Source organism: Oncorhynchus gorbuscha, linkage group LG23, assembly GCF_021184085.1.
Source record: "Oncorhynchus gorbuscha isolate QuinsamMale2020 ecotype Even-year linkage group LG23, OgorEven_v1.0, whole genome shotgun sequence".
NCBI lineage: Eukaryota > Metazoa > Chordata > Actinopteri > Salmoniformes > Salmonidae > Oncorhynchus > Oncorhynchus gorbuscha.
The window spans coordinates 25,640,452-25,660,811 of NC_060195.1; the positions used below are offsets into that span (position 1 = coordinate 25,640,452).

At 44.3% G+C, this 20,360-nt stretch overlaps 1 protein-coding gene across 1 annotated transcript in view; it reads right to left on the reverse strand.

Moving 5' to 3' along the window:
• Window positions 1-20,360, reverse strand: part of LOC124010774 (slit homolog 3 protein-like) — a 444,233-nt gene that overhangs the window by 218,178 nt on the left and 205,695 nt on the right. Inside the window, exon 7 of the mRNA XM_046323430.1 lies at window positions 7,136-7,207. Coding sequence (XP_046179386.1) covers window positions 7,136-7,207 — 72 coding nt within the window. The remainder of the gene's footprint in view (window positions 1-7,135; window positions 7,208-20,360) is intronic.

Genomic DNA, 20,360 nt, shown 5'->3' on the forward strand with positions numbered 1-20,360 from the left:
CCACCTCACCCATAAACCATGCTAATACACTACATATAACGTGTCAGGACTCCTCCACCTCACCCACTAAACCATGCTAACACACTACATATAACATGTCAGGACTCCTCCACCTCACCCACTAAACCATGCTAACACACTCACCATACAGTTTCCATTCAGTCTGAATCTCCAGTCACATCACAACCAAGTCCAACAATGTATTTTAACAGTTCAAATACACAACACAGGGTTCCGTCCAAAGGCAATATGCAACGAGGCGGGGATGGAGGGGCGGTGGGAGTGGTGCGCCCCCCTGGATGGTGTCATTTGGTGTACCATGGGTCTTTGTGTGAAAGAGGTGCTTTCCCTCACCAGCGGGTCCAAAACATCATTAAAGTCTATTCATATTAAAGAGGTCATCGGTAACCTCCAAGGGAAAGAATGCTTTGGTGAAATAACAGTAATAAAGCAGAATGCAGTATCAGACAAGCCTGGGGAATCACAGTATTAACACCAGCAGTCTATGTCTCTATTCAGACGGTTATGGAGTAACTAACTCACTCTAGTTGGAATAAAGAGGTCCCGGCCAACCTGTCAGGAAAATGCAGAGTGCACACTGAAAGACGAGTGTTTGGCATGGACGAGGGGAGGGGCTGTCGTACGTGGTAATGTGAAAACTTCTTATCAATGTGTGATGACGTGGAAGTAACCTTGAGATACTGTAGCAAGGAACTGTCTCAGCTGCACTTCCACTCATAAAAAATGACAGACCCTGGTCGGACGGTACAAAAATAAAGAGAGTAGCGTTCATTGAGAGCCAGATATTTCTGTACAAAAAGTGGTCATAAAATATTCAGCACTCTGGAGAGTGCAGCAGGAGGGGGGGGGGATGGAAAACGGACATGCACCACTCTGGTAAGATCACGAGGGTTTCCAAATATGACCTGCAGGCAAGTCTGAAATGCTCTTTGGCTTCTCAAAGAGCATTTCAGACTTGATTAGGTTTGGGACAACTTTAACCAATGATTTAAAACTTTCTAACCCCAAATCTACCAATCAATTATCATTTATATCATACTATAATTCATATTTCATCATTATAGTTTCTAGTTCTCAATAGTATCATTTTAATCAGTAAAGATGGAAAATAAAATTTAGCACCAGTAAATTAAGGGGAACATTTGCTTAATCAGTGTTCTAATACAATGCTACTATTTTGATGAATTCAAATGTGAAAATCTGATTTAAAAAACAACAGAATTCATCTGCCTGATGCAACTCACATTTGACAAGTATCTTCAAGGAGATCTTGAGATAAAAAGCTGAATTTATTAGAATCAAATGTCCTTAGAGCTGAAACCCTCCTATGAATAATAATCAAAGAATCAGTGGCACATTAGCCCATCTATCCCCTCCACCCATCTATCCCCTCCACCCATCTATCCCCTCCACCCATCTATCCCCTCCACCCATCTATCCCCCACCCATCTATCCCCTCCACCCATCTATCCCCTCCACCCATCTATCCCCTCCACCCATCTATCCCCTCCACCCATCTATCCCCTCCACCCATCTATCCCCTCCACCCATCTATCCCCCACCCATCTATCCCCCACCCATCTATCCCCCACCCATCTATCCCCCACCCATCTATCCCTCCACCCATCTATCCCTATCCACCCATCTATCCTCCACCCATCTATCCACCCATCTATCCCCCACCCATCTATCCCCTCCACCCATCTATCCCCTCCACCCATCTATCCCTCCACCCATCTATCCCTCCACCCATCTATCCCCTCCACCCATCTATCCCCTCCACCCATCTATCCCCCACCCATCTATCCCTCCACCCATCTATCCCCTCCACCCATCTATCCCCTCCACCCATCTATCCCCTCCACCCATCTATCCCCTCCACCCATCTATCCCTCCACCCATCTATCCCCTCCACCCATCCAACCCGTCCACCCAGCCAACGCTTCCACCCATCCAAACCTTCCACCCATCCAACCCTTCCACCCATCCAACCCTTCCACCCATCCAACCCTTCAACCCATTTATCCCCCCAGCCATCCATCCTCCCACCAGGCTGTATGTTGTCCCACCATGCAGTGTGCTCGGCTGGCTCCAGACCTTTCTCCATCTCATTGAGATGCAAGGCACGCCCAACATGAGAAAATGTCCGAGATAACTTTGAAGTTATTAGTTCAGTCATTACCACAGTTATGTTAAATCCAAATTACAATTCATCACCAGAAAGAGCCAATCGTTTATTTTGTGTAACTTGGCAAGCGTTAAACTGTATTCAGTCATTTGAAGTCACGGAGCTGCACTCATTATGGAAGCCTATTTAGCGTTAGTGCCCTCCACTAAATCAGTTCTTATTCATTAGCAACTTGAGGGAATGCTTAACATCTAACATCGAGTTGACGTGATTGTATAAGACATTCTTCTCAGGAGAAATAAGCTAAGGCTTTTGTATTTGTTATTTTCTATGTGAGCCAGCCATCTATGCATCAATAGGAATGAACTCTTTTAAATGACTTGTTAAATCTGATGTCAGATGCTGTTCTTCTTTTTGATTTCAATTTTAATGAACATTGTGATTAGAAACATAAAATGTGTCCACCACCCCGATTTCTGTTTTTAAAAGGGTATTTGGTCCCCATATGTTGTTGAGATCAAACTACAAAGGAAAGCTGATAAAACTGACACTTTTATTGACAGCTTCAATAAAAAGCTGTCCATCTGACTGTGTCTGGGAAATAATTTGGTCAACCAGTTTCCATTTTCGTACATAAAAATTCCCCATTTTCTTTGTTGGGCTTTCCCTTCCCAGACAAAACACATATTTCCAATATGCAACAATGTTGTTCTCCACAATATTCATCAAAAACACGGTGGTCTTACAATCTGGAAGAATCTGGAACAAACATGGCTGGTCACGGAGTTTGTTACATCAATGATACATTATCTTAGCTTGTTCGTCTTTTACCGGAGGCTCTTGTAGAGGGCACCGATAGTTGCCCTGCCAGATCAAATAGAAGAATACATTAAAGATACCCAGAAAGGTACGATTTTAGTGCAGTGATACCTTTGAGACAGAGGTACAAGTGACACAGTGATACCAGTGATACAGAGGTACCAGTGATAAAGTGATACCAGTGATACAGAGGTACCAGTGATAAAGTGATACCAGTGATACAGAGGTACCAGTGATACAGAGGTACCAGTGATAAAGTGATACCAGTGATACAGAGGTACCAGTGATAAAGTGATACCAGTGATACAGAGGTACCAGTGATACAGAGGTACCAGTGATACAGAGGTACCAGTGATAAAGTGATACCAGTGATACAGAGGTACCAGTGATAAAGTGATACCAGTGATACAGAGGTACTGGTGATAAAGTGATACCAGTGATAAAGTGATACCAGTGATACAGAGGTACCAGTGATAAAGTGATACCAGTGATAAAGTGATACCAGTGATACAGAGGTACCAGTGATAAAGTGATACCAGTGATACAGAGGTACCAGTGATAAAGTGATACCAGTGATACAGAGGTACCAGTGATACAGAGGTACCAGTGATAAAGTGATACCAGTGATACAGAGGTACCAGTGATAAAGTGATACCAGTGATACAGAGGTACCAGTGATACAGAGGTACCAGTGATACAGAGGTACCAGTGATAAAGTGATACCAGTGATAAAGTGATACCAGTGATACAGAGGTACCAGTGATAAAGTGATACCAGTGATAAAGTGATACCAGTGATACAGAGGTACCAGTGATAAAGTGATACCAGTGATAAAGTGATACCAGTGATAAAGTGATACCAATGATACAGAGGTACCAGTGATAAAGTGATACCAGTGATACAGAGGTACCAGTGATACAGAGGTACCAGTGATAAAGTGATACCAGTGACACAGTGATACCAGTGATAAAGTGATACCAGTGATACAGAGGTACCAGTGATAAAGTGATACCAGTGATACAGAGGTACCAGTGATACAGAGGTACCAGTGATAAAGTGATACCAGTGATACAGAGGTACCAGTGATAAAGTGATACCAGTGATACAGAGGTACCAGTGATAAAGTGATACCAGTGATAAAGTGATACCAGTGATACAGAGGTACCAGTGATAAAGTGATACCAGTGATAAAGTGATACCAGTGACACAGTGGTACAAGTGATAAAGTGATACCAGTGATACAGAGGTACCAGTGATAAAGTGATACCAGTGATACAGAGGTACCAGTGATAAAGTGATACCAGTGATAAAGTGACACCAGTGATAAAGTGATACCAGTGATACAGAGGTACCAGTGATAAAGTGATACCAGTGATACAGAGGTACCAGTGATACAGAGGTACCAGTGATAAAGTGATACCAGTGATACAGAGGTACCAGTGATAAAGTGATACCAGTGATACAGAGGTACCAGTGATAAAGTGATACCAGTGATAAAGTGATACCAGTGATACAGAGGTACCAGTGATAAAGTGATACCAGTGATAAAGTGATACCAGTGACACAGTGATACCAGTGATACAGAGGTACCAGTGATAAAGTGATACCAGTGATAAAGTGATACCAGTGATACAGAGGTACCAGTGATAAAGTGATACCAGTGATAAAGTGACACCAGTGATAAAGTGATACCAGTGACACAGTGATACAAGTGACACAGTGATACCAGTGATACAGAGGTACCAGTGATAAAGTGATACCAGTGATAAAGTGATACCAGTGATACAGAGGTACCAGTGATAAAGTGATACCAGTAATAAAGTGATACCAGTGATAAAGTGATACCAGTGATACAGTAACACCAGTGACACAGTAACACCAGTGTTACCAGTGATACCAGCGATACCAGTGATACCCTTTGATCATATAGCATGAAATAGAGAGGTTCTCATCTATGAGTTCAATTCAAAGAATACAAAACAGCACACGTACAAATACTCTGGCTATCAGCAGAAATGGACATCTTCTGCACCATGGACAGGAACCAATTGTAATTTCAATTCACCACTGTTACACTGGGGAACAGATATAGGCCTGTGCATTAAGACAAATTCAGCTCCCGTATCTATTCAGAAAATGTTCAACACTTTGTTTTATATTAAAAGAGAGAAAATTGCTCAAAGAAAAAGCCTAATCTACCAAGAGAGCATGACCTAATTAAAATGATGGGTTTCTATCACAGCACCTTCCTGGTGCTCCAGTCCAATTATCTATGTTTCAGCTGCATGGACATATGGTGGAATTAGCACCTTTAAACAACATGTATTTACATCTTCACATTCTCCACTAATAGACACTTTTGTAATGGCTGTGGTCGAGCAGGAGGAAGTGCTGTATTACTAATAAAAACTGAATCCACACACACTGACATTTATGCCTGGTGTGGTCAGCCAACTCTAACGCCATCTCATCTCCATCATGCCATTTTTTTGCTGTGGTCATAAAACCATCACTACCTTCTCTAAGAGCTGAGGCAGGGCTAGGACATGGGGAGGAGGACACTCAAAATGAACAGCCAGTCCAGCTGAAGCAGGGCTGGGACAAGGGGAGGAGGACACTCAAAATGAACAGCCTCCCTGCTCTAACAGTGCGGATGACAATGGCATTTAGTGCCCTGCCGATGAGCTGATGGATGGGGTGGTGTCTGGGAAATGAAATCCCTATCTTTCTCCCCCAGTTATGTTGTCCTGTCCTGTGCTGTCCTATCATATTCATTCCAGTTCTCCTCTCCAAGGCTTTATCTTTGCAGAGGCTGGAGGGCTGGAAGACTGGAAGTCTGGAGGTTGGAGAACTGGAGGTGCCCCCAGTGAACTCCTCTGCACCAGGACATCACCGCCTGGGTGCTGCAGGGGCATGTACCTCCCTCCCCTGTAACCCAGACCAGGCAAGACCAGACTAGACCAGTCCAGACCAGACTCGACTGGACCAGACCAGACTGCACCAGACCAGACTGGAACAGACCAGATCAGACCAAACTGGGCCAGACCGGACCAGACTAGACCAGTCTAGACCAGACTCGACTGGAACAGACCAAACTGCACCACACCAGACTGGAACAGACCAGACCAGACTGTACCAGACCAGACTGGGCCAGACAGGACCAGACTAGACCAGTCCATATCAGACTGGACCAGACCAGACTGGACCAGACCAGACCGGACCAGACTAGACTGGACCAGACCAGACCAGACTGGACCAGACCAGACCAGACTGGATTAGACCCCCAGAAACAGCCTTAGCCTCAGTAAGAGTTTCAGACACCATGATGCAGTACAGCAGCAGCTCACCAGTGTCTGTCTGGTTTAAAGCTTTACACTGTGTGCACGATGCCAGACACAAGCTACAGTAAACCTGTGGCTCATTCAATGAAGTAAGCTATTTCCTGAATGTTCTTGGTTCTCTAGGGGAAATAGTGTATATTACACCACAGTAGATGACTGCAGAAACAGTTTTAACAGGCAACAATGCACAGAGAGAGGATGCTTGGAAAAGTGATCAACAAATACAACACCTGGCGAGGCGCTAGCTAGCAGCTTAATGTCACAATGCAGCACAGAATGACAATGATCCTGTGTAAAACCGTGGTGGTCACACAGTCGATACGGAGAAACACAAGGCACACAGCGGACGGACTAACACCTCAGGAGGGTGATCACTGCTGTCGCTAGCAGCATGCACAGGTAGGTACGCCGCGCTGCTGCAGCTTCACATCCAACACACTTTACCCTTCAAAGACATTCAACAGAAAATACACAGGGAACAGAAGACAGAGAAATACAGTGAAAAAAAAACAGGAGAGACAGTAGAGAGTTAGAGAGATAGAGATATAGATAGAGGGAGATCGAGAGAGATAGATAGATAGATATATATATAGAGAGAGAGATAGAGAGATAAATAGATAGAGCAATAGAGAGATAGATATATATATTTATAGAGAGAGATAGAGAGATTGAGATAGAGAGAGACTGAGAAACAGACAGATAGTGAGAGAGATGGAGAGATAGAGAGACATAGAGATAGAGAAAAGAAGAGAAGAAAGGGAAGAGCAGGATCGTTCCCTGCAGAATAGAGGAGAGGAAGAAGGGTATGAGGAGGAGGGGGACTCACAGTATCTCCAGATCACGGAGGGCTCGGAAGGCTCCATCTTCGATGCAGCTTATGTGGTTGCTGTCCAGTTGCCTGCGGAGGGATGAGAGACAGGAGTCAGCGGAAGGTCTGTCTGCAGGCGTGGGGGTTTAGGGTACTGGGGGGGGGGGGGGGCTGCAGGAGGAGGAGTGCCAGTGGCTGGGTATGGTGAGGGAGGTGGCTGGGAGGGGCTGAAGGTAGGTAGCTACTGGCTAGCCAGGGGGCGTACAGCACAAACTCAGATCTCAGCCCTCACCTCTACCTCACCGCAACCTGCCAGAGAAGGAAGGGACCAGCTGGCTAAAGTGGCCTGTCTGGCTGTAGCCTATCACCTCACTCTCAACACTGCCCCGTCTCAACACTGCCCCGTGAGTGGAGGAGAGAAATAGAGAGCGGGGGGGGGGGGTTGAAGGAGAGTGAACAGAGGCTGGCTATAGCCCACCCCGTCTGTCAGCTCTCTATTAATTACATTGCATCCCTCCTCCTTCTCTTCTCCCCCTCCTCTTCTTCTCCCTCCTCATCTTCTCCCCCTCTCCCTTTCTCTTTATTTTTTTGTCAGAAAGGGAGTAATTTCATTACATTAGAGCAGCCAATCCATTACGAGCTTTTACCGACTCTGTCACTGAAACAATTTCATTAAAGGAGAGGGTTCGTAAATCAGCCCGGGTCACGATGCTGGACTCCCAGACGCTCAGAGCACTTCTTCCTCTTCTTTCTTTTCCTTTTACTTTAATTTGCAAGTCTCCCCCCCCCCCCATACAACCCCACTTCTCTCCACCCCTACCCTCTCTTCTCTCTCTGCCCAACAAATAGGAGATGGATGGAATACAAGGCAATACAAAGGGCAGACATCTAGAACGCTCTCCAGCTCCTTTATCCAGGCTCCAAAAGCTTCTGTGACATTTAACCTGTTACAGATACTGTCTGCATCTTCTGCTCTGGGATATAAACAAGACCATATCTCCTCTTCTCTAATATCCTATACCCATCTCCTCCTCTTCCCCTATCTCTCTATCCCTAATCCCTGATACTTTACTTTACTTTCGAGCTCTTTGTTTTCTTCTTATTTCCCTTGGTTCTCATCTAGTAAAGCAGCTGTTTCCTGACTGGTCGTTATCTCTTAGCAGAGGAGACCAGGCGTTTGGAAAGCGTCAACAGGAGAGGAAATGAAATAATCTAGGACATTATTTCATTACAATTTGGTATGAGACATTTACAATGAAAACAACCATCTGTGTAGAATGGAAACAAGCAAAGTTATGGCATTATATATGCAGATAGGAGAATGACATATTGGAGCCATGCTTAATCTAATTTCATAATACATGTTGTCTTTATTTGAAATGATTTGCTAACTGGTGAAGCCTGACAAACCTTAGGGAGGAGTGATACTGTGATCAAAGCTAGGTCGTACTTCTGACCCTTTACCTCTAGTTTCCATTTTAGGAAACATCTTGAATCCAATGTATAACTGGAAGGAGGCTGTGTGTGTGTGTGTGTGTGTGTGTGTGTGTGTGTGTGTGTGTGTGTGTGTGTGTGTGTGTGTGTGTGTGTGTGTGTGTGTGTGTGTGTGTGTGTGTGTGTGTGTGTGTGTGTGTGTGTGTGTGTGTGTGTGTGTGTGTGTGTGTGTGTGTCTGTGTGTATGTCTGTGTCTGTGTGTGTACAGTATATATGTGTGTGTGTGTGCAGTATGTGTGTGTGTAATGGGTGTTGGTGGTGGGGAATGACAGTCCCAAAATGAATTTCCTTCCATCTAATTACGTTGGCCTTTAATCATCCCAGTCATAAGCAGTATTGTCAGTTGCAAGCAGTCTGATGCCTCTACCTTGAGGAACATGCAAAGAAAAGAGAGAAAGGGGAGAGAGAGAGTAGAGAGAGAGAGAAAGAGAGATTAGAGAGAGTAGCGAGAGTAGGAGAGTAGAGAGCATAGAGAGATAGAGCGAGAGAGAGGAGAGGAGAGAGCAGAGCTGCACTTCCTAAACTCCTGCCAAATGTGTATGACCATATTAGAGACAAATATTTCCCTCAGATTACACAGACCGACAAAGAATTCCAAAACAAATCCAATTTTGATCAACTCCCATATCTATTGGGTGAAATACCACAGTGTGCCATCACAGCAGCAAGATTTGTGACCTGTTGACACAAGATAAAGGCAACCAGTGAAGAACAAACACCATTGTAAATACAACCCATATTTATGTTTATAAATTTTCCCTTTTGTACTTTAACTATTTGCACATCATCATAAATTGTGTGGTCCGAGCCCTGAATGCTGATTGGCTGAAAGCCATGGTATATCAGACTATATACCACGGTTGTGAATATATCATGGCCATATACCACACTATTTCATGCCGTATTGCTTAATTTATAACACACTACATAGCCATAATATGACATTTGAAATGTGTATATTCCTTAAAACTTGTGAGTGTAATGTTTACAGTTCATTTTTTATATGATTATTTCATTTTTGTTTATTATCTATTTCACTTGCTTTGGCAATGTAAACATATGTTTCCCATGCCAATAAAACCCTTTGAATTGAAATGGAATTGAGAGGGTTGCAAGGCTTTGATTACATTTCAAAACGCCTAGCTAGCTAGAACTAGGCAAGTGCAAACCAGCTGTAACATATAATGTATCCAGCTGTAATCAACTAATGGATACTGTAATGGCTGATTTCTTCCTCATCCTCTGAAGAGGTGTAGCAAGGATCGGACCAAGATGCGGCGTGGTAAGTGTCCATGTTTTAATAAGAAAACTCAACATGAACACAAAATACAAAAACAATAAATGTGAACAAACCGAAACAGTCCTGTGTGGCACAAACACTGACACAGGAAACAAACAAACAGTGAAACCCAGGCTACCTAAGTATGATTCTCAATTAGAGACAACTAACGACACCTGCCTCTGATTGAGAACCATACTAGGCTGAAACATAGAAATACACAAAATCATAGAAAAACAAAAATAGACGGCCCACCCCAACTGACGCCCTGACTAAATCATGACAAAACAAAGGCAATAAAGGTCAAAACGTGACAGATACATATATAAGCCCCAAGCTAAGCAACCTTGCAATCAAATATGCAGAAGGAATTGCCAGTCAAACAGGGAGGAAAAAAATAGAAAGAGCACCCAGAGACCCTAAGAGAAGAATTCATGTTATAAAAAGACAAATAATTCAAGGTGGATCTCTTCTTTTTCATCAAACGTCCAAATGTTTGGCATGCAGCCCTGCGCAAGGCAAACAAAAAAATCTTAAAATATCTGGAAGCAAGATCATGAGACAATTGCATGTGGACACATCCCCAAAATGTAATATTAATATATAATAATAACTGAACAGTAATGATCCAAGGCTCTGAGGCCAGTCTATAGCTGTTTGAGGAAGAGTTCGACCTGATAAAACCTCTAGTGAATGATGAAGTAAAAACTGACATGTCTCTACCAACAACGCCAGCAACTCCCAAAACCTGGGCTTCCAAACAGGAGGCCCACAGTAGATCACTCCCTCCCCTGTAGCTGGAGCAGCTGTGTGCACACCAAAAACACCATTGGTAAAACTCATCCAAATTAGCCTCTCCTTTCTTGAATTGGAGATGACAGAATTCAGGGAGAACAAACAACACTGTCCAGACACTGAAGGAAGAGTTGAGGCATTTCCAGGAAGAGAGTCGTGCTTCATTAGAACAGTTAAGACACTATACTGACCAAATGCCACAGTCCAATGATGTCCTCCAAGAGGATCTGTGTGAAGTAAAGGTGGAGCTGCAGCCAAGAGAGAGGGACATGATGCCCTCCGTCAGCAGCATCTGACCATGCCACCAACAAAGCAGACCCATCAGCCTGGTGGAAGCCCAGATACCCCTGATCCCAGTGTAGCCTTCACCCCATCTGCTTCACAAGCCTCTCAGCCTCTTAGGGTTCACCTTGACCCTCCAACCTCCCAGCCTACCCTGACCTGCCAACCTCCCAGCCTGCCAAAGCCTACCCTGACCTGCCAACCTCCCAGCCTGCCACAGCCTACCATGCCTTGCCAAACTCTCAGTAGTCCAGCTGTTACAGCCATTATTATAAGCCATCCTTCCCTCAGCAGCATCCACTGTTTTGTACATGAGTTGAGAAGAAAGACATATTGATTATCCCGGACCAGGCTCGAGTCCCCGACAGGCGAAGACGATGCTATAGAGGCCGGCAAGACAAGGTTGCACCCTGATGAGACAACGGCGGAAAATAAATAAATCACCTCTACCCTCTGTTCTATTGCCAAATGTGTAATCACTGAAGAATAAACTGGACGAGCTCATTCCGAGACCATTCTATCAACGGGACATTAAGAACTGCACTATACTATGCTTCTCGGAGTCATGCATGAAAAAGGACATGGGTAATATACATCTCGCTGGTTTTTCTATGTATCGGCAGAACGGAACGGCAGAGGCCTAGAGGCCTGTTCAGTGTCACAGGTCAGGTTTTCTCCCTTGAGTTTAATACCTGAGGTTGCCACTGGAGAGCACCCAGTGACCCTCTTTGGACTTATTGGGATCACCTGCTGGATGACTATTTAGGTTCCTCTGTGGACTGGGCTCAGGTCTAATGTCTTGCTTAGTGATCTCGTGTACCCTTGCTTTGTTGTTTTGCTATGAAGACCTTAAGCAAATATTCTGGATTTACCCTTACCTCTGCCTGCTGTGTTTCTCTGCGCCTGGGTCCGAGTTCGTACTAGCATCAAAGTTTCCTACCAAGCATTCCAGAGTGGCATATATCATCTTCTTGCTCTCAGGACGGGCCCAGGCCTGGGCCACGGCCATCTGGAAGCAGCAATCAGACATTTGTTTCCATTTGCAAAGCTTCACCTAGGAGATGAGGAAGGTTTTTGATCACCCCATCAGTGGAAGGAACGCTGCTGAAAGACTCATTGTGCTTCGGCAGGGCAGCCGGGGCATAGCTGATTACACCATTGACTATAGGACGCTCACCTCTGAGAGCGGATGGAATATAGACGAACTTCACTCAGCTTCCCGGGACAACCCTGACACTCTGGAGGAGCTTATAATTCTGGCCATCCGGATTGACAACCGGCTTTGGAAATATCGTCATGAGAGGACAGAGGGGCCCCGAGTTGGTTCCATAGTTCCGGACCTCGCTGAGGGAATCGATTCTTCATTTGTTTCACTGCCATATGCTGGGCCTGCTTGTCCTGTACCCTGTTGGGGTTCTCAATTTGGCTATGGTTCTTCTTCATATCCTTCAGAGGAGCCGATGCAATTGGGAAGTACCAGATTTTCTGCTCTGGAGAGTCAGATACAGTCTCCTGCCGCCAATACGGTACGCACCTTGCTTCCGACCAACCTGTGATGTGACAATGGATAGTTGGACATTCCTGCTTTCATAGACTCTGGGGCCGCCGGCTGTTTTCTGGATCGCACATTAGCTCGCCAACAGAGGCTGCCACTCACTAAGCTGGACACTCCGATGTCGGTCACTGCGCTGGATGGTCAACCCCTAGGTTCTGGGACGGTGAAGCAACTCACCATGTCTATTCAACTACGAGTTCTGGATGACCATGTGGAGCTTATCTAGTTACATCTGGTGGACTCTCCTGAGCTTCCCCTGGTTCTTGGACATCCGTGGCTTTCCACCCATAATCCTCAAATTGACTGGCCTTCGGGAAGAGTTCTGGGATGGAATACTTCATGCCAGTTCATCTGCCAGCAACTCTCTCCAAATTTCCAGTCCTGCTCGTCTGGAGACTTCCGATCCTCCAGTTCCTCTGGCTGGGAATGACAAGCCTGATCTTTCCCGCATACCTCGAGATTACTGGGATTTGGGTGAGGTCTTCAGCAAACAAAGGGCCAGCAAACTACCTCCTCACAGGCCCTATGATTGTGCCATCAACCTCCTGTCTGGTACACTCCTCCTAGAGGAGGGCTGTATTCTCTCTCAGGTCGAAAGACTGCAGCCATGCACAGTAATATTAAAGAGGCACTGGCGGCTGATTTTATTCGGCCGTCCACTTCACCAGGGTTTTTTGGGAAGAAGATGGGGGAAGAAGGATGGGGGATTACGTCCCTGTATTTATTACCAGGGTTTAAATAACATTACCATTAATAACCGTTATCCCCTTCCTCTTATGTCATCAGCTTTGGGAGACTCCACGGATCTATGGTTTTCTCTACATTGGATTCACAGAACGCGTACAATCTGGTGCGCATGCCAGGTTCTTCAAAGACTCCTCGCTCATCACTTGTTGGTGAAGGCAGAAAAGCCTACACGGTGCGACGCATCCTCTCCAGTCGTCAGTTCCGGCAAGGGACTCAGTATCTGATGGACTGGGACGGTTACGGGACTGAGAAACATTCCTGGGTTCCAGCCCGGGACATTTTGTACCACAGCCCGGGACATTTCATACCACGGACTCATTCGGGATTCCTGTCGACGTTCAGCTACCCCTGGTGGAATGTCGCTAGCCATTCCTTGAGGGGGGGAAGGGGGTCCTGTCACAGGTCATGTTTTCTCCCTTGAGTGTACTACCTGAGATTGCCACTCGACAGCACCCATGGGTTACTTCTAGTATCCAGGTGACCCTGATTGGGCTTATTGGGATCACCTGCTGGATAACTATTTAGGTTCCTCTGTGTACTGGGCCAGTTGCTCAGGACTCATGTTTTGTTCAGTGTTCTCGTGTGCCCTTGCTTTGTTGTTTTGCTATGAAGACCTTAAGTAAATATTCTGGATTTACCCTTACCTCTGCCTGCTGTGTTTCTCTGCGCCTGGGTCCGAGTTCGTACCAGCATTAATGTCACACAGAGGGGGTGGTGTGTCGCACGTTGTTAAAAACAACTGGTGCGCAATTTCTAATATTAAGGAAGTCACATGGTTCTGCTTGCCTGAGTTAGAATACCTCATGATAAGCTGTAGACCATACTATTTACCAAGAGAGTTTTCATCTGTATTTTTCGGAGCAGTCTATTTACAAAGTCTAATTACCACCACAAACCGATGCTGGCACTAAGACGACACTCAACGAGCTGTACAGGGCCATAACCAAACATGAAAATGCTCATCCAGAGGAGGTGCTCCTAGTGGGCGGGGATTTTAATGCAGGAAAGCTGAAATTCGTTTTACCATTTTTTTTACTTACAAGCAAAAACTCAAACAGGAAGCACCAGTGATGCGCTCAATATGGAAGTGGTCCGATGAAGCGGATGCTAAGTTGCAGGACTGTTTCGCTAGCACAGACTGGAATTAGTTCCGGGATTCATCCGATGGCATTGAAGAGTCTACCATATCAGTCACTGGCTTCATTAATAAGTGCATCGACAACGTTGTCCCCACAGTGACCATAAGGATACATCCCAACCAGAAGCCATGGATTACAGGCAACATCTACATTGAGCTGAAGGCTAGAACTGCCGCTTTCAACGAGCAGGACATTAATGTGGACATTAAAAAGAAATCTTGCTACACCTCTGACGATTCATCAAACAGGCAATGCATCAGTACAGGACAAAGATCGAATCCAGCTCTGGATTCATTGGATGAGGCAGGGTTTGCAAGTTATCAAGGATTACAAAGGGAAACCAAAGTCCAGAGCTGCCATGTGACTCGAGGGTACCAGACGAGCTAAATGCATTGCTCGCTTCGAGGCAAGCAACACTGAACATTGCGTGAGAGCACCAGCTGTTCCGGACAACAGTGTGATCATGCTCTCCATTGCCGATGTGAGTAAGACTTTTAAACAGGTTAGGAATGGGCCAAAATTCACCCAACTTATTGTGGGAAGCTTGTGGAAACGCTTGACCCAAGTTAAACAATTTAAAGGCAATGCTACCAAATACTAATTGAGTGCATGTAAACTTCTGACCCACTGGGAATGTGATGAAAGAAATAAAAGGTGAAATAAATCATTCTCTCTACTATTATTCTGACATTTCACATTCTTAAAATAAAGTGGTGATCTTAACTGACCTAAGACAGGGAATTTTTAATTGGATTAAATGTCAGGGATTGTGAAAAACTGAGTTGACATGTATTTGGCTAAGGTGTATGTAAACTTCTGACATCAACTGTATGACAGTTAATGAAGTCACTGAAACTCTTTACAATGAGTTGCAGTCAGTTTTGGAATTGGTGGCCAGTAATAAACTGGTTCTGAACATTTCTAAAAGCAAGAGCATTGTATTTGTTAAAAATCAATCTTTAAGCTCTTGACCTCAGCTGAATCTGATAATGAATGGTGTGTCTGTTGATCAAGACTAAATTAGTTGGTGTTGCCTTGGATTGTAAACTGTCATGGTTTTATAAGAAACATTCATGTGTGAAATTCCAAATGGTTTGCATAGTGAACATACGCACAGTTCTGACACACACACACCCTACCAAACATGCCAGCAGGTCATTTTTAAATCCAGAACAAATTCAAACCCAAATCCAAAACAAATTGAAGAAAGTGTACAGTATTATATAGAACAATTATTGCATGGAACTCCTTCTATTGCTCAATAGAACAGCAAACCTGGTTAAAAAAAAACAGATAAAGCAACACCTCACGGCACAACGCCTCTACCCTGTTTGACCACAATATTTTGTTTGTATTTATTGATATGTACAGTAGGCTATGTGTGTGACAGTTTTTAAATTACAGTAGTTTAAACCTTGAGCAGTTATTGTCTATTAATGTTCTGTATTATGTAATGTTTCATGTTCTGTGTACACCCCAGAAAGAGTAACTGCGGCTTTCGCAACGGCTAATGGGGAACCGAATAAAATACCAAATAATGAATTCACTCCAGTTGATGGATTTCCTTATATGAACTGTAACTCAGTAAAATCTTTGAAATTTCAAGGTCTTTCTTTATTTGGACTATTTTCTACCTTGTAATATAGTAGTGGAGACATCAAAACCATGGAATAACACATATGGAATCATGCATTAACCAAAAAACGGTTAAACACATTCTTCAAAGTAGCCACCCTTTGCCTTGATTACAGCTTTGCACACTCTTGGCATTCTCTCAACCAGATTCGTGAGGTAGTCACCTGGAATACATTTCTATTAACATGTGTGCCTTGTTAATTTGTGGAATTTGTTTCCTTCTTAATGCATTTGAGCCCATCAGTAGTGTTGTGACAACGTAGGGGTGGTATACAGAAGATAGCCCTATTTGGTAAAAGACCAAGTCCATATTATGGCAAGAACAGCTCAAATAAGCAAAGAGAAATGATAGTCCATCATTACTTTAAGACATGAAGATCAGTCATTCTGGAAAATAATCCATTTTAGAATAAGGCTGTTACATAACAAAATGTGGAAACAGTCAAGGGGTCTGAAATCTTTCCGAATACACTGTATATGAAAGGAGATCATTAACTGTTAGTTTTTAGAATATCCAGGGCTTGTACTCCTATACCTCAGGTATGAAGACCAGAAACTAGATTTTCTTATCAACATCAAAGGTTAAGACATAATAATACTTCTAGAAATATGGAGCCGTGGTGATAAAACTCGACACAATCCTGAGTGACAATGTTCTATATATACTGTAGGTACGGTGTATGCTTCTCCCTCAGATTCATCTTACTATGATCTTACTATGATGGCGCCGGAAGAATGGCTGCTGTTTTATGGTCTCCTAATCAATTGTGCTATTGTGTTTGTTATTTGGAACTTATTTTTGTACATACTGTTTCTGACAACATCTCTTATGACCAGAAATAGCTTCTAGAAATCATTGTTTTCTTTAATGAGTTGGACGAGAGGGATTTACTCCAGACACCAGACAAGGCCCTCATCCTCGTCATTCGCAGGAGAAAGAGAAGGACACATTGAGGAAGAAGGTCAAGGTGCCTTGTAAGGATCCGGCGGAGAGTGGGTAATTTGCCTTTACCATCGGTCCTATTGGCCAATGTTCAATCGTTGAAAAATAAAATAGACAAACTACAAGCACGTATATCCTACCAACGGGACATTAAAAGCTGTAATATCTTATGTTTCAAAGAGTCGTGGCTGAACGACGACATGAATAACATACAGCTGGTGGGTTATACACTGTATCGGGAGGAGAGAACAGTAGCCTCTGGTAAGACAAGGAGTGGCGGTTTATGTATATTTGTAAACAACAGCTGGTGCACGACATCTAAGGAAGTCTCAAGGTTTTGCTCGACTGAAGTAGAGTATCTCATGATAAGCTGTAGACCATACAATTTACCAAGAGCGTTTTCATCTATATTCTTCCTAGCTGTCTATTTACCTCCACAAACCGATGCTGGACCACAATCAATGAGCTTTATATGGCCATAAGCAAACAGGAAAATGCTCATCCAGAGGAGGCGCTCCTAGTGGCTGGGGACTTTTTCCCATAGGGTGACACACAATTGGCCCAATGTCGTTTGGCCGCTGTAGGCCGTCATTGTAAATAAGAATTTGTTCTTAACTTACTTGCCCAGTCAAATAAAGGTTAAATAAAACATATATTAAAATAATGCAGGGAAACTTAAATCTGTTTTACATCATTTCTACCAGCATGTTAAATGTGCAACCAGAGGGAAAAAATCTCAAGACCACCTTTACTCCACATACAGAGACACTTTCAAAGCTTTCCCTCACCCTCCATTTGGCAAATCTGACCATAATTTTATCCTCCTGATTCCTGCCTACAAGCAAAAACTAAAACAGGAAGCACCAGTGACTCAGTCAATTAAAAGGTGCTCAGATGAAGCAGATGCTAAGCTACAGGACTGTTTTGCTAGCACAGACTGTAATATGTTCCATGATTCTTCTGATGGCATTGAGGAGTACACCACATCAGTCACTGGTGTGGTGTTGTCCCCACAATGACTGTACGTACATATCCCAACCAGAGCCATGGATTACAGGCAACATCCGCACTGAGCTAAAGGGTAGAGCTGCCGCTTTCAAGGAGCAGGACTCTAACCCGTAAGCTTAGAAGAAATCCTGTTATGCCCTCCAACGAACCATCAAACAGGCAAAGTGTCAATACAGGAATTAGATTGAATCGTACTATACCGGCTGCGATTCAACGGGAAGCACAGCCGCGATCTGCCCACCAGACGAGCTAAATTACGTCTATGCTCGTGTAACGGATGTGAAACGGCTAGCTTAGTTAGCGGTGCGCGCTAAATAGCTTTTCAATCGGTGACGTCACTTGCTCTGAGACCTTGAAGTAGTAGTTCCCCTTGCTCTGCAAGGGCCGCGGCTTTTGTGGAGTGATGAGTAACGATGCTTCATGGGTGTCAGTTGTTGATGTGTACAGAGGTTCCCTGGTTCGAGCCCGGGTATGGGCGAGGGGACGGTCTAAAGTTATACTGTTACACCCGCTTCGAGGCAAGTAACACTGAAACAAGCATGAGAGCATCAGCTGTTCCGGACGACTGTGTGATCACGCTCTCCGTAGCCGATGTGAGTAAGACCTTTAAACAGGTCAACATTCACAAGGCCACAGGGCCGGACGGATCACCAGGACATGTTCACCGAGCATGCACTGACCAACTGGCAAGTGTCTTCACTGACATTTTCAACCTCTCCCTGCGTGAGTCTGTCATACCAACATGTTTCAAGCTGATCAGCATAGTCCCTGTGCCCAAGAACACCAAGGTAACATGCCAAAAAGACTACTGACCCGTAGCACGCTTGTCTGTAGCATTGAAGTGCTTTGAAAAGCTGGTCATAGCCCACAACAAACACCATTATCCAATAAACCCTAGACCCACTCCAATTTGCATACCGCCCCAACAGATCCACAGATGATGCATCTCTATTGCACTCCTCACTGCCCGTTCCCACTTGGACAAAAGGAACACCTATGTGAGGTTGCTATTCATTGACTACAGCTCAGCGTTCAACACCATAGTGCCCTCAAAGCTCATCACAGGCTAGAGACCCTAGGGCTAAACACCACCCTCTGCAACTGGATCGTGGACTTCCTGACGGGCCGCCCCCAGGTGGTAAGGGTAGATAACAACACATCGCCACGTTGATCCTCAACACGGGGGCCCCTCAGAGGTGCATGCTCAGTCCCCTGTACTCCCTGTTCACATCACCGGGGCCAGGCGGTATCAGATGAAGGCCCTAAAAATTGTAAAAGACTCTAGCCACCCTAGTCATAGACTGTTCTCTTTGCTACCTCACGGCAAGCGGTACCGGAGAGCCAAGTCTAGGTCCAAAAGCTTTTCAACAGCTTCTAACCCCAAGCCATAATTCTCTTGATCAGCTAATCAAATGGCTACCCAGACTATTTGCATTACCCCCCCACCCCTCCCTATTTTACCCTGCTGCAATTCTCTGTTCATTATCAATGCACAGTCACTTTTAGTCTACCTACCTGTACATATTACCTCAATTCCCTCGACTAATCAGTGCCCTGCACATTGACTCTGTACCAGTACCACCTGTATACAGCCTCGCTGTTGTTATTTTACTGCTGCTCTTTAATTGTTTGTTACTTTTATTTTTTATTTTTTACTAAAGACACATTTTTCTTAAAACTGCATTGTTGGTTAAGGGCTTGTAAGTAAGTATTTCACTGTAAGGTCTACCTACACCTGTTGTATTCGGCACATGTGACAAATACAATTTGATTTGAGTTTCATGACAATTTCCAAAGAGAAACCAGTCAATATTACTCGCCAACGTGCAATCATTGGACAATAAACTAGATGAGGTACGATCACGAATATATTACCAATGAGACATCAAAAACTTTAATATCTTATGTTTCACGGAATCGTGGCTGAATGATGACATGGATATTCAGCTAGCGGGATACACGCTGCACCGGCAAGATAGAACAGCACACTCCGGTAAGACAAGGGGGGACAGTCTGTGCATATTTGTAAACAACAGCTGGTGCACGATATCTAAGGAAGAATCTAGATTTTGCTCACATGAAGTAGAGTATCTTGTGATAAAATGCAGTCCACACTATTTGCCTAGAGAGTTTTCAGCTATACTTTTCGTGGCTGTTTATTAACCACCACAGACGGATGCTGGCACAAGACTGCATTCAGTCAGCTGTATAAGGAAATGAGCAAACAGGAAACCGCTCACCCATAGGCGGCACTCCTAGAGGCCGGAGACTTTAATGCAGGGAAACTTAAATCAGTTCTACCTCATTTCTATCAACATGTTAAATGTGCAACCAGAGGGGAAAAAATTATAGTTCACCTTTACTCC